A 14,349-nucleotide genomic window follows, 5' to 3' on the forward strand; every position below is an offset into this window, starting at 1 on the left:
GATACTGAAGCATTCCATGCGCAAACGCAGCAAAACCTGGACAATATCCAGGCTTGGGCTGACAAGTGGCAAGTAACATTTGCGCTATACAAGTGCCAGGCAATGACCATCTCTGGAAAGAGAGAATCTAACCTTCGCCCCTTGACATTCAATGGCATTACCATCGCTGAATCCCCCACTACCAACATCTTGGGGTTTACCATTGACCAGAAACTGAACTGGACTAGCCATATAAACACTGTGGCTACAAGAGTGGGTCAGAGGCTTCGAATCCTGTGGTGAATAACTCACCTCCTGACTCCCCAAAGCCTGTCCAAGAACTACAAGGCACAAGTCAGGACTGTGATGGAATACTCTCCACTTGCCTAAATGAGTGCAGCTCCAACAACACTCAAGCTTGACACCATCCAGAACAAAGCTGACCGCTTCATTGGCACCCCGTCCACAATCATTCAGTCCATCACCACCGATGCACAGTGGCAACAGTGTGTACCACGTACAAGATGCACTGCAGGAACTCACCAAGGCTCCTTAGACAGCACCTTCCAAACCCAGGACTATCACCATCTAGAAGGACAAGGGCAGCAAACACATGGGAACACCACCACATGGAAGTTCACCTCCAAGCCTCTTGCCACCCTGTCTTGGAAATATATCGCCATTCCTTCACTGCCACTGGGTCAAAATCTTGGAATGCCCTCCCTAACAGCACTGCAGGTGTACCTACACCACATGGATTGCAGCTCACCACCACCTTCTCGAGGGCAACTGGGGATGGGTAATAAGTGCTGACCTAGTCAGTGAAACCCACATCCCATGAATGAATGAAAAAAAACTTTGTAAGCTACCACCTTATCTTCAACCTCCCCTTCCTCTCAAAAATCCTTGAATGTATTATCACCTCCTAAATTAGGACCCAACATTCTCAGAACTTCACATCTGAATTCATCCAATCAGGTTTTTTTTCCCCTGCTACAATATAGAAACGTGTCTTATCAAAGGCACAAATGAGATGCTCTATGACGTAAGATATCCTTTCTTGTCCTTCTTGACCTGCCTGCAGCTATGACGAGTTAACCACACCATCCTCCTCCAACGCCTTTCTGTTGTCATCCTGCTGGCTGGGACTGCTCTCACCTGGTTCCATTCTTACCTGTCTAATCATAGTAAGAGAATCATCTGCAATGGCTTCTTTTCCCTTGCTTTAAGCTGCTTGGGTCTTAAGCTCTCGAATTCCCTCACTAAATCTCTCCACCTCACTTTTCTCTTTTAAGACTCTCCTTAAAAACCAACCTCCTTGACCAAGCTTCAGATCATTTGCCCTAACATTTCTTTATCTGGGTCAGTCTCATATTTTGTTTTATAAAGTCCATGAAATGCCTCAGGGCATTTTATTATATTCAGGCACAATTAACAGGTTGTTACATTGGAACCCTTTTTACCCATGTCACACAGCAGCAGCATGCACCAAAATGCACTACTTTCCCACACAACCTTACAGAAATGTCCACCAGACCTACTGAGACACACAAAACATTCCAGTGATGTGCACTTGTGTGGCACAATGGAACCTGTGCACTGCTGAAGTCCTGGAGATCATCATTAGTCAAGATTAAAGACAATAGCCTTTATCTTCATGGATCCATCAGACCATTTGCCTTTGCTCTTTCAGTGAAGACACTGTGGACTGTCTTAATATGAAGCAATCATGCCAGCTTCACAGAAAATGGCATTCGCATGTAGGATCACACATACAAACTATACATTGATGGAATGAAACCTTTTTCTTTCGATAAAGGATACTCTGCAAATAGAAGTGGGAGCCGGTATGGGTTCCAACATTGATTTGAACTATGGGGAACACCACCAATTGAAATTAATACTTTGATCCAGAGAGTGGGTGATAAACCCAGCTATACGATAAAAACCATATACCGTGCTTGATGCATTGGTAGGTAATTGACGGGGAAGTGTCACAGAAACCTGCAAAATTACCTGAAAGGAGTCAGAATCTCAAATGCGATTTGGCAGAAGTCAGTAGGAAAGGTCTTGTTTAGAATTTAGAAGCAGTTAGGAAGAGGTCTTTTGGCTTTCAATGCACTGGGGTTGGGAGGCCTTCAACCAAATGGATTTTGTTAGAAACTGACAAACATACCACCAATTTGGCTAACTCATACCTTTGATATATCAGGGAATGAGTACATACAGCACATACTCAGGCGGCAAGACCTATATTTAGCTAATGGTGTTCCAATGAGGAGCAAAAATATCAAGAGCAAGCCCAAGCTTTTCAGAAGAGATTGAGGCCCTCAAGTAAAACTTTAGTGCAGATATACAAGAAATCTAATGTTATGGTGATACAAATATTTTTTTAAAATATATTTAAATCCTTATTTTGGACATTAGAATTCTAGTTAATGATACAAAATTTTCAGGAAGCATTCTGACCAATAGTGCAGCACCATCTAGTGATCAGAGTCTGTAATTAAATTAACTGGAGCCAGTTCCATTTTAAAGTAGGCAAAATGTGACCAAAAAAATGACAAAAGTAACATTTTGAAGTCAGATGGGCCCAGCTATAATTGTTACATCTCCATGGTCTAAAAATGAATGGTGTTTATAGATCTTTATGTCTTGTAAGACTAACATCAGGGCCACTCATTTACAATGTATAAAATAGGTAATGTTTTTACAAAATACTATTTGGGCTTTTTCATTAGTGCTTTGGGAATTAAATTCCATATCCTCATTCATTTACTCTCTTGGTGGTGTGGGGCCGGAGGGTACCATTTGATCTGGTAGCACTGTGAATCAGAAACTTGGATTTGGCACAACTGTGGAAGGTAAACCAGAAGTGTGATGTAATTTCAACCTAAATGTGAGTTTGGTCAACTGATGATTTCCGATGTATGTCAGCAATGAAGGAGATAGGATGTGGGACTTTCTACTTGGGGAAGCCAGATCTCATGTCTGGCAGCACTTATTTGTAACATTCAAACTGATTTGTGGAAAGATTGAATCTATTATTTTCTGTTCAGTTTCTCGATGTGCCTCTATCTCACAACTGTACGAAAACATGAATATTGCTATCAACAAAAGACGTGATAATTGGGAGTCTTAAAATTCAACCGCTTTGTGTTTTTTTAAAAAAGAGCTTAAATGAAGACAAAAAGGCACTCCTTGTCTCTCTCTCTTATTGATGAGGGTGAAATTTGGCTTGCTCTCACAATGGACAAAGTCAATGCAGCAACAGCTCCCTGCCTGTCTTAAGCCTGAAACAAGTCTGCTTTTGGGTCTCATAGTGAGCACAAACTACAACAGACAGAAGAGCAGAAAATTAGGTGATCACTGGAAAGGCCTTGAACAGGTCTCGAACACCCGTGTTCCACATGGGCTTTTTTAAAAAAAAAGTCTTCTCCCAAGGTTCCTTTAAAGCCCACTTGTTAAGTTGCTCAAAGCCTGATACAACCGGCTAGGTGTGCACAGTGTGTGCTCATCTCACTCGTACCTGAATCCTACAATCAGATACCACAGGGGTCAATTAGCTTATTGTGCATCTGCTGGCTGTCTGAAAGAGCTATCCAATTAGTTACAACTGGCATAAGAACCCAAGTTGCATACCAAGGTGTTACACATTTCACCCATTTACTGGCCTGCCTAAATATGGTTACAATTGGGTGGCTACATTCACCACCTTACCCACCCCGCCCTCGATTTTCAGCTGCTGGCCACCTGCTTTTCAGGCATAAAACAGGCAGCAGTGAATTGAATTTATACCCCTATGTTCTCTGGAAAATTAAGAGTTAAACCTCAAAAAATAATGTAGCCACTGTAATATAAAAGACTTACTACAGTTTTAAATATTAAATGCATATTTACTGTTCGTGGAATGTATAGTACAAGCTTTTCAGGAACTTTTTATATAATTATTCTACAATGTGAACAAAATTGCCCAATACAGAAAAGTTGATATATACAATAAATATACTATAAGATGCAATTCCATAACTAATGAGAATGAATACATTTATTTCAGTTTCAAACTATGGGGAAATGTTGTTCAGTTTGGGGTGTAATTGATTGATTATGTGCCAAATCCACAATAGCGCCATACACTAATGCTTACTGACCAAAAAGCAGTTTTCAAATGCTCATTGGCCTATCAAAAGGTCATATCAAACATTAAACTGAAATACAAGTAATGTACATGTTACAATGTTCAACTGCTTTGAAGCCTAGTTCATGTGTTTACAATACATTTTGATTTAAGTTTTAATAATATAAATTCTTTTGTACAAATGTACTAAAACAAGCACCAAAACAAAACAGGAAACTACATCACTGAAAAAAAAAAGGTTTATCCATCTCTAAACATATTCTGTAATTTCATGGGAATGTCTATTTATATATTGTACTTCAACTCTGGGGGTGTGGGGGTGAGGTGGGGGAGACATTTTACATGAGGATTAAAAATCTTGTTTTCCAGCAAGCTTTATTCTGAATGTTTCATTTTAATTTCAAGTTCTAGCTTTTATTAGCCTTTTACAGCACAAGAACATGGAATAAACCAGGTGTCACTTCTGTAGCAGCATCACTGAATAGCAATTTATTTAAAAAGCTGCTGCCACCTAGTTCTTTAAACTTTGGTAAATAAAATCAACCAAGCATATTAATTTACCTGCATTTTCATTTACTGAAGATGGTTTGATGACTGGCAAATGAGTAGGTAACATTTATGTTTATCTGGAGTTGTACAGATTGTATAGCAACTTAGACAACTGATTTGTTTTCCATTTGAAGATACTGAACTAAAAAAAAAGTGAGCATGTTGCTGATGATATACTGTTTAATACGTCAATTGATTTAATGGTGCAATATGCAGCTAGTCATCCAGTAATCCCAATTCCCATCAGCAATTTATCTTAATACACTGGATTTTATTTTTAGGTGTAAATACAATTATAGATTTAAGTTATGTAGATAGTACACCAAATCAGTAGCTATATATTGTCGCCAACTGTAGGTAGGAGGCAAAGTGTTTAAAAACAGGATATATTAAAAACTACAATTAAAATTTACTGGAGATAAAGTATATACAAAGTTTTGAAAATGTGAAATTTATTTCCTAAAACAGATAATGGCATTTACTATTCTGCAAAAGGAAATAAATTTAAAAAGGGGTGCTGTCCTAATATGAATTTATTGCTCCCAAATGCACTTGCGTTACCAGTAATCTCCTTTTCAGAGGTGTACACAACTGCACTGCAGTTGAACCATCGCAGTATCTCTGAGAGTTCTAGAGCGATTTTAAAAGATTTAAAATGGGGTAAAAACAGGCTGGTGAGCAAAGAAGTGGAATTATTATTCCTATAATTTGGGTACACACAAAAATTTCAAAACTACTGTTCAACTTGAACACCCATTCTATCTGCACATCTCCCACTGGTGAAACACCTTAGAAGATTTTAGTTTCAACTCAAGCGTGACAAAAAATAGAAAGTGCAACGGTTGATTATTTGCATAGACACCGTACTCCCGAGTAGAATAAATCACTGCAGCTGCTTGTGGGTATCTAAGTAAAAGCTCCTTCATATATAATTATTTTCTTTAAAACTCAAATCTTCAATTTATTTTTGGTTTGGATAATGAAATGAACTGATGAATGTGTTTCAAGATGATTGCACTGAAAGAATGATTGCGGATTTCAAGAGAAAATTTAATCAGTCTCTGATTTCCGCTGGAAACGATTCAATATTTCTGGGTTATGAGAGGCCATGTGGGAAAAGTCTCTGAAAATATCCTGGTAGGTTGCATCACCTGCAATAAAAAAGATAAAGTTTTGAGTTACTGAAGCAAATAGTTTGATACAATAAATTATAATTTTAAAAAATATTTTAATCGACACAATACTTTTGTAAAATGCACAAAATTAAAGCCAGAATAAATTGTGCTTCATAGAATTATAAAATCTGCTTTATTTCTAGCATAATTTGCAGTACGTTATATAATTGTCAATTTATACCAAATATCTACCGAATGTTTTTGTGTTTTAAAGCATTAACCAAATTATAAGTGCTGCTTTTTCATTTCTCATATAGCTTGCATTTCATTATATAATTATGTTGATTTATATTGAACATCTACTGAATGTTTCCATGTTTTAAAGTGTTAACCAGTATTCCTAATCGAAAAAAAACCTCACAGCACAGGAAGAGGCCATTAAACTCATTGTGCCTATGCTGGATCTTCAAAACAGCTTGTTAGTCCCACTCACCAGCCCTTACCCCATAGCCCTGCAAATGTTTCCTTTTCAAGTATGTATCCAATTCCCTTTTGAAAGCTATGATTGAATCTGTTTGCACCATCCATTCATGTAATACATTCAGATCATAGCAACTCCTTGCTTAAAGCAAAATCTCAATGCCCCTGTGACTCTTTTGCCCCCATTATCTCAGATCTGAATTCTCTGGTTACTGACACACCAAGCATCGGTAACAGTTTCCTTATTTACTCCATCAAAATTGTTAATAATTTTGAGCACCTCTAAAAGCTTTCTTTAGCCTTCTTTGGTTTAAGAACAACCCCAGCTTCTCCAATCGTTCCACATAACAGCCTCTGTTCTAGTTCCTTTAGTTTGGCTCCTGCACTGTCCATAAGACTAAGAGGGGATTATTTGTTTCCACCAGGGCCATCTGTGATTGTAGTTTTGATAGATTAATCCTTCTTGACCTTTCCACAATATTCAACATTGTCAAACACTCCATTTTATGACATCACTGCTCCTATGTAGTCTACCTTGTTGGAATTAACCTCATGTAATTTCCCTCGTACTTTACAAAACATAAAATGACATTCGCCCTATTTTCTAAACACACTTTGTTTTCATACTTCTTCTAAAAGTCATCTCTAAATCATCCTTTTGTTTTCTCTCAACTCTTTTAGTATCAATGCCCATTTGATGCATTTTGGAACTTTTTAAAAAAAACATTAAAGGTGCAACAATGTTATTGTTGATATTTTCTTATTAAATATTTTGCAAAGTATTGGCAAGGTATGTCAAACAGCTTTAATAAAATCTGAAGTAAAAGGAGGCTAACTCTTCAAGTATAGCAGTATATTTTGACCCACTCTACAGAGGAAAATGGATAGCTGGGAGTGAATTAAAGGACAAAAATCAAATCTACAAGCTCAGATGGCATCAAACCAAACCACAACAATTAAACTCAATTACTTGCTCCCAAACTGAATCTCGAGTCCAAATCTGTGTACTGCAATCCTGCACCAGATTGCCAATACTTTTTGTATTTAAAGGTTTTTTAATCTACACCATTTTGTTTGAATTACAGCCAGGACGTTGGTCTTCATAGCAATTACCCAGTAATTCATCACCCTCCACAGAATACCACACTTATATCAACAGAGAAGAAATATAGAATCATACACGATGCCGAAAAGCCTCATTATATCTTAAAGGGCTATGGGATTTTCATTACAACGTAGCTAGCTGTAACAATGTTTATTGAGCATAATTTGCCATCTCGCAGGAATTCACAATAATTAATTTGCAGGAAATTCAAAAATGATGCTAGGTGTCAATCGATTTAGATAAAAATGCTTGTGAGCAGCAGATAACCAGTCCAAATGTAAAATAGTGATATAGAAAAATGACACACAAAAATTTCTGGCATGATCAGTAAGTAGCTTACAATACTGAAAAAGAAATGTAGACACCACACAAGGTAATAACTACCATACCTGTATGAACCTCAGAGCAGCAAAAATAGAAATTAAGAGTACAAGAATCAAGAGACAGCTTGTATGAAAGATTGTGATGACAGCTTCAACTTTTGAATACTTGCTTCAAAACTTTCAAATTCTTTATTTGACCGCTAATTCTACGTTAAGATATGTGCCTATCCTTGCATTTTGGGGAGATTATTTACCCTCTAATTTAACCTCAACTCCAAATACGTTTTCTTCCTGGGTTTTGTAGCCCTTGAACCACCTATGGTTAACCTGTTGCCAAGACTCAACCAACGTGGCTCTGAATCATTCATCAAATTACACAAACAGCAGCCCGAGAAAACCTCTCCCTTTCACTTTTTCTTCCTGTGAGGAAAAGTTACTCATTGACATGCAAAAGCTCAGCAGAGCATCAAAGTTTAGTCTCATCACTTTATGGTACCTTTTGTTTGTGCAATCCTAATTTGCTAAACTACCAAATTCTAACCTTATCTGCATTGTTTTGGATAAGTATCAGGTGGAGACTATTGCAACCCACAGAGAAGTAAAGGAAAAGTGACTCGGCTTGATACTATTACAACACATCAGGCAAGGGACATCTCCTAAGAGGCACTGAGAGGCGGTTGGAAGCAGCTTGTCCCCTTGATCACAGATGGTGTGTGTTGGATTGGAAAAGTCAGGAAAAATGGGAAGAGAGCCAATTGGAAAAAGTGAATAAATAAGATGCCTTTAATAAACAAAGACCACCCCCAATTCTAGCAAGCCTAAATGAAATTATAAGAGCATTTATCAGACCAAGTGCATATTCAAGTTGATGGTATGCATTATTATAATGCAGTTACTAATCAATTAAATTGAGCTTAATGTGACACCGCTGACATATATTAATGTAATTCAATTAAAATCTCATGCTTCCATCATACTAGTCTAATATAAAGCTATCTGATGTTAATTTTTTTGAAAGAAATAATTTTTTAGAATTCAAATAATTAAAATCTTATTGAAGTATGTTGGATATTTAGAGTAAAATCAATGATATTCACAAATAAGGACTTGGGAGCACTTGCACTCTACAGAGAGTAATGTAAAAGTTCCATGTTTCATTTTGTTTCCAATTATGCCAGTATTTCTATTAATTCTACCATCTGAAAATGAAAACTGAAAAACAGGAGGATTATTAGGGTTCATTTCATTTGTTTTTGAACCAAACAAGTATCTTTTGCAGTGAATCAGAAATCAGTATCTTAAAAGCAGTGATATAAATTAGTAGATATGGGAAGTACTAAGGTTTGTGAAAACAAGAACTACTTGTAACCAGAATAATGGCCATTAGCAATAGCTAAGTTGAGAACAAATTGGGAGTTTTGCTTTTTCAGATCCATATATAACCCTGATAGAAGCAAAATCATAACTAATTGCAAGTTGTAATTTGTTGCTTATGTTTAAATACAATCAAAACTACCTGCAAGTTTGAATACAATTAATTTTTGTCCATTTGCACTTATGGCATAAAACTATGCTCCCCCACACGTAGATTTCGCCATACATAAAAATTTGAAAAAAAAATTGCAGCCATTACTCATTTAAATGTCTGACAACTTGATCTTAAACTTCCCAGAGCACACTGCAGCTTAAGTAATTTTCAGGGAAGTACTGAAACCTTATGCCATTCAGTATAAGGAACAGATTAATCAATCCCCAAAGATGACCTGCATATGTTAGAAAAGATATTTCAAAAAGTATCTGAAGTTAAAGCTTGTTTTAAGAGAATCAGCCTGTAAACCAAAAATATGACACAATATGAAAGGGCAATTTAAATGCATTTAGTGAGTTTGCAATCAACATAAATAATTGAAAATCTTCTGTCAAGGTAATATAGTCATATTAAAAGTAATAGGAAGAGTTTGGAGAGAACAATTAGTTTCTGAAAATACCAATACAACTGCAAGAGTCCGAATTAACTCATCTTAAGATATGCATAACGTTTTACAGATGTCTAAAGTAGCATAAACTTTGGAATATTAATGCAGGCTAAACTTTTTTTTTAAAAAAGCTAATTTTTAACATTTAGTGGCAACACATTTACAGTCTTTACCTCAAGAAAAAATAAAAGCCTACATCAGTAACTGCATTTTTTTTTTACAATAATGCTGCATTTAAAATGCAGAAAGTACATACATACAGTAATGCTGCCATTACCATCCAGATTAGGAACTCAGAAAGGCACACAATGTACAAAAAGACACATACAGTGCAGATAAGAATAAAATCAATAACAAGAAACAAACAGATGTACTTGCGAGCACCAACTTGTCTTTCGTGATTGACAACTAAAAGCTAAATATAAAAGCTAAACAGAGTGTTTCATATGGCTTTCTTTCAGCAGTGCATAACTTTTTATCTTGTTGTCTCTTATTAGTAAACTACAGAACTCAGAGTATTTATCATAGTAAAGTTTATAACTATCAACAAGATATGGTCTACAGCTACAGAATTGTTACGGCAACTTACAGAATCTCAAGTAACAATGCAATGCTTTCTGATAACTTCCTAACATTACCGCTCATCTATTATGAATACCTTTCATATTTAAGCAATTATTTCCCAATTCATAATTTCCCTTTTATTGACGTCTCAAAACAAATTTTAAAATGTCACTACTGTACCTAATTTTGTATGACTGGGTTAAATTTCAATCCTGGGAATATTTTACAAATGTTAAATTGCCAAAAGGAAAACCAAACAAAACCAAATGCAAAAATGAGATGGGTTCATAAAACTTGCTAATATTCAGAGAAAAATATGGCTTTATTTTTGAAGTATCTGAATTAACTCGAATTTAAAAAAATCCAAAGAAATCAAAACACCTTAATACTTAAAATGTTCACAACTTACTATCCTTTCCTGACAAATAAAAGTAACAGCATAGTAAAAAAAGAAACTGGGTAAAATTACAATATTTTCCATTTACACTGCATTTCCTTATAGGAACATAATTAAAAATAAACACACGTGTATATTTCAAAACTCATTCAATAGCAAGATTTTCTTAGACTTTTCTGATAATTATATTATATCTAAACCAGGCAGCCAAGAGCCATAATGTGTTATGTTTATGCATTGTGGCTTATTGATTGATCATGAATTCTTCCCAGTGACTTCACACAAGATTCAAACCTCAGCCAAGAAATTCAAAGGCATAACAAATTTAAAAAAACATTTTTTCATCAAGGGTCTATTGGGAGTAAAGTGCAAGAAAAAAATCTTGCATATAACAGGGAAAAAAACCTCTAGAAACTATTGCACCTCTGATGGCCAACTGGATAAATGCACCATCTAATGTGGTACTAAAACATTCAAATTAGATGATTGCAGCTTTGAATCTCAATCCATGTTGAGTCAGTGGAGTGCTAATATTGCCTTCCAAGAACCTGGGCTTAAAAAAAGTCAGCAGAGTTTCTACTCCTGATTGTTATCTAGTGACTCCTCCTGGAAAGTGTTTATGGGCATTGGGCAAGGAGAGATTTGGAATTGGCTGTGAGGCACTCCATGTTTGCTTAACTTTCGGCTGGACTAATACAAAGAATGGTGAGGTATCAGGGGGCTGTCGGTGCCCATCTTACCACACTATGCAAGCATCGGAGCCTTTGGATCGGAGTGGGGAAAGAAAAACCTAAGGAGAAATCTCTAGTCACTCCAATAAAAGTCACAATCTTAATTTCAGTACTTCAAGTATAATTTAACTTTTACAAAACTTCAAACTCTGCAGATTCTGTGATATAGAAGATCAAAATATACAGAAAATGCAACTAAATACTGAATGTTTTTTGAGGTGCATTGCTTATGTTTACCAAATAACTTTGGTATCTGCTTTTTTCTGATTGTAAGAGATACTCTCTTTCTTGGAATTTACCTGGTTACCATACTGGTCCTCCAATTAGGTGAGATACATTCTTTAAGTATGGCATCACCTGCCAAATGACAAGGTAATGAGGCTCCCACCACTTCCCCCACCCCCTGTCAGTGGGTGCTTAGATAACCCTTTATTTGACAAGACTCAAGAATCTTGTAGCTGCAAGCTAATAAATTCCTGCATGCATTTTTTATATTGCATCTCTGTGTGACTGTTATTGGAATATTGACCTGACTGTCCAAGGCCTTCAGATTCTCGCATCTCATCATTCATCTTTGCTAGACGTAACCTATGAAAACAAAAGTAGTTATTTGCAAAGGCATATAATAAACTGTGATAGAACCAACTAATTGCACCTAGGTAATATTTGTTTGGTGACAATAAATGTACCTTTTTCAACTGTTTATACACACAGACGCGCGTACACACACCCCCACCCAAATTGGATGAAATTAAACCATTTTTAGAATGATTACTATAACAAATAACAATCGACTGCTGGTACGGTCATTTTAATTTTATGATCTTCCATTTTGGTCAGGTGACTTCTTCAATACTATTATATGGAAGACTTCATTCTGGATTTTATCTTCACTTTGTTTACCAGGGAAAGCTGCTGACACTGCAACTGATGAGCAACACTTACCTATAAAAATTCATCTAACAAACCGAACAATAGGATGTTAGAAAGAGGGGCAGTTCAAAAACAGGGCAGACTTTGAACATGAACCTCAAACTTATTTCAAAATAAGTAAGAGCTGCCTAGAAAAATTTTCTGACACAATTGCTGAAATGTTTCATTGCAGTGGTTTCCATCTGTTCTTTCTCCAAACTTGTATTTTTAAACTTTCGGGTTTCTTAGAAGCCAGAGTGCTTCAAAGAGAAGAGAGCAGGAAATTCCACTTGGAAAGACCAGTACTTTTAAGGACCTGATTTATAAATAAATCTCTGCGATGGGCGAACAACACTCTAGGGCAATTAGTAGCATGGGAGCCAATAATTGAGGAACTGAAGTCGTTTTGAGGAAATTAATAAACTCTAGAGCAGTTTATACAAGGGAATAGCAATCAAATGTAATTCCTTATTTGAAGGGCAACAGAACTTGACTGACAATAACGGAAGTAATCAGAAACAAAATGGAGCACCTGTATAAGAATCTCAAAAAGTGACAGTTGAATGTGCTCAAAAAGATGAAGATTTGCTGACCCATTTTAGAATGTCATAGTGTCATCGAGTTTACAGCACAGAAAGAGTCCCTTCGGTCCATTGTGTCCACGCTGGTCATCAAGCCCCTATCTACTCTAATCCCATTTTCCAGCACATGGCCCGTAGCCTTATATGCTATGGCATTTCAAATATTCATCTAAATACTTCTTAAATGTTGTGAGGGTTCCCGCCTCTACCACCCTTTCAGGCAGCGAGGTCTAGATACCCCCCACCCTCTGGGTGAAAAAACTTATCCTCTGAGCCTCTCTAAACCTCCTGCCCCTCACCTTAAATCTATGCCTCCTGGTTATTGACACGTCCACTAAAGGGTAAAGTATCTTCCCATCTACCCTATCTATGCCCCTCATAATTTTGTACACCTCAGTCAGGTCCCCCCCTCAGCCTCTCTGCTCCAAGAAAAACAACACCAGCCTATCCAATCTCTCTTCATAGGTGAAACGCTCCAGCCCGGGTAACATCTTGGTGAATCTCTTCTGCACCCTCTCCAGTGCAATCACATCCTTCCTATAGTGTGGCGACCAGAACTGCACACAGTACTCCAGATGCAGCCTAACTAATGTTTTGTACAACTCCATCATAACCTCCCTGCTCTTGTGTTCAGTGCCTCGACTAATAAAGGCAGGTATCCCATATGCCATTTTAACCACCTTATCCACCTGTCCTGCTGTCTTCAAAGATCTATGAACATGCAAACCAAGGTCCCTCTGATCCTCTGTACTTCCTAGGGTCCTACCATTCATCGTGTACTCCCTTGCCTTGTTAGTCCTCCCAACATGCATCACCTCACACTTTTCAGGATTAAATTCCATTGGCCACTGTTCAGCCCACCTGACCAGCTTGTCTATATCGTCCTGTCGGCTAAGGCTTCCCTCCTCGTTATTTACCACATCACCAATTTTCATGTCATCTGCGAACTTACTGATCATACCTCCTACACTCATGCCAAGATTATAAATGTACACGATAAACAGCAAAGGACCCAGCACCGAGCCCTGTGGTACTCCACTGGACACAGGCTTCCAGTCACAAAAACAGCCTTCGACCATCACCCACTGCCTCCTGCCACTAAGCTAATTTTTGGATCCATTTTGCCAAATTACCCTGGACCCCATGGCCCAGTCTCCTATGCAAGACCTTCTCAAAACCTTTACCGAAGTCCATGTAGACTATATGAACTGCACTACCCTCATCTACACAATTAGTCATCTCCTCCAAAAATTCAATCAAATTTGTTAGACACGATCTCCCCCTGACAAAGCCATGCTGACTATCCTTGATTATTCCTTGCCTCTCCAAGTAGAAATTAATTCTGTCCCTCAGAAAAGTTTCCCTACCACTGATGTTAGACTAACTGTCCTATAGTTCCCCGGTTTATCCCTACCATCCTTTTAATAGTATCACATTAGCTGTCCTCCAGGCCCCTGGCACCTCTCCTGTGGCCAGAGAGGTTTTGAAAATTAACGTCA

At 37.3% G+C, this 14,349-nt stretch overlaps 1 protein-coding gene across 5 annotated transcripts in view; it reads right to left on the reverse strand.

Annotated features, from left to right (window-relative positions):
- Window positions 1–3,854: 3,854 nt before the first annotated feature.
- LOC144693831 (arf-GAP with coiled-coil, ANK repeat and PH domain-containing protein 2-like) overlaps window positions 3,855–14,349 on the reverse strand; it is a 197,425-nt gene continuing 186,930 nt past the window's right edge. For 4 of the 5 annotated variants that reach the window (XM_078563905.1, XM_078563904.1, XM_078563908.1 and 1 more), the window contains 2 exons: window positions 11,887–11,945; window positions 3,855–5,817 (listed from right to left, as the gene is read on the reverse strand). In XM_078563905.1, coding sequence (XP_078420031.1) covers window positions 5,717–5,817; window positions 11,887–11,945 — 160 coding nt within the window. In that variant the 3' untranslated portion in view covers window positions 3,855–5,716. The remainder of the gene's footprint in view (window positions 5,818–11,886; window positions 11,946–14,349) is intronic. The other variant, XM_078563909.1, reaches the window with a different exon arrangement.

The sequence above is a fragment of the Cetorhinus maximus genome, chromosome 19, assembly GCF_964194155.1.
Source record: "Cetorhinus maximus chromosome 19, sCetMax3.hap1.1, whole genome shotgun sequence".
Lineage (NCBI taxonomy): Eukaryota > Metazoa > Chordata > Chondrichthyes > Lamniformes > Cetorhinidae > Cetorhinus > Cetorhinus maximus.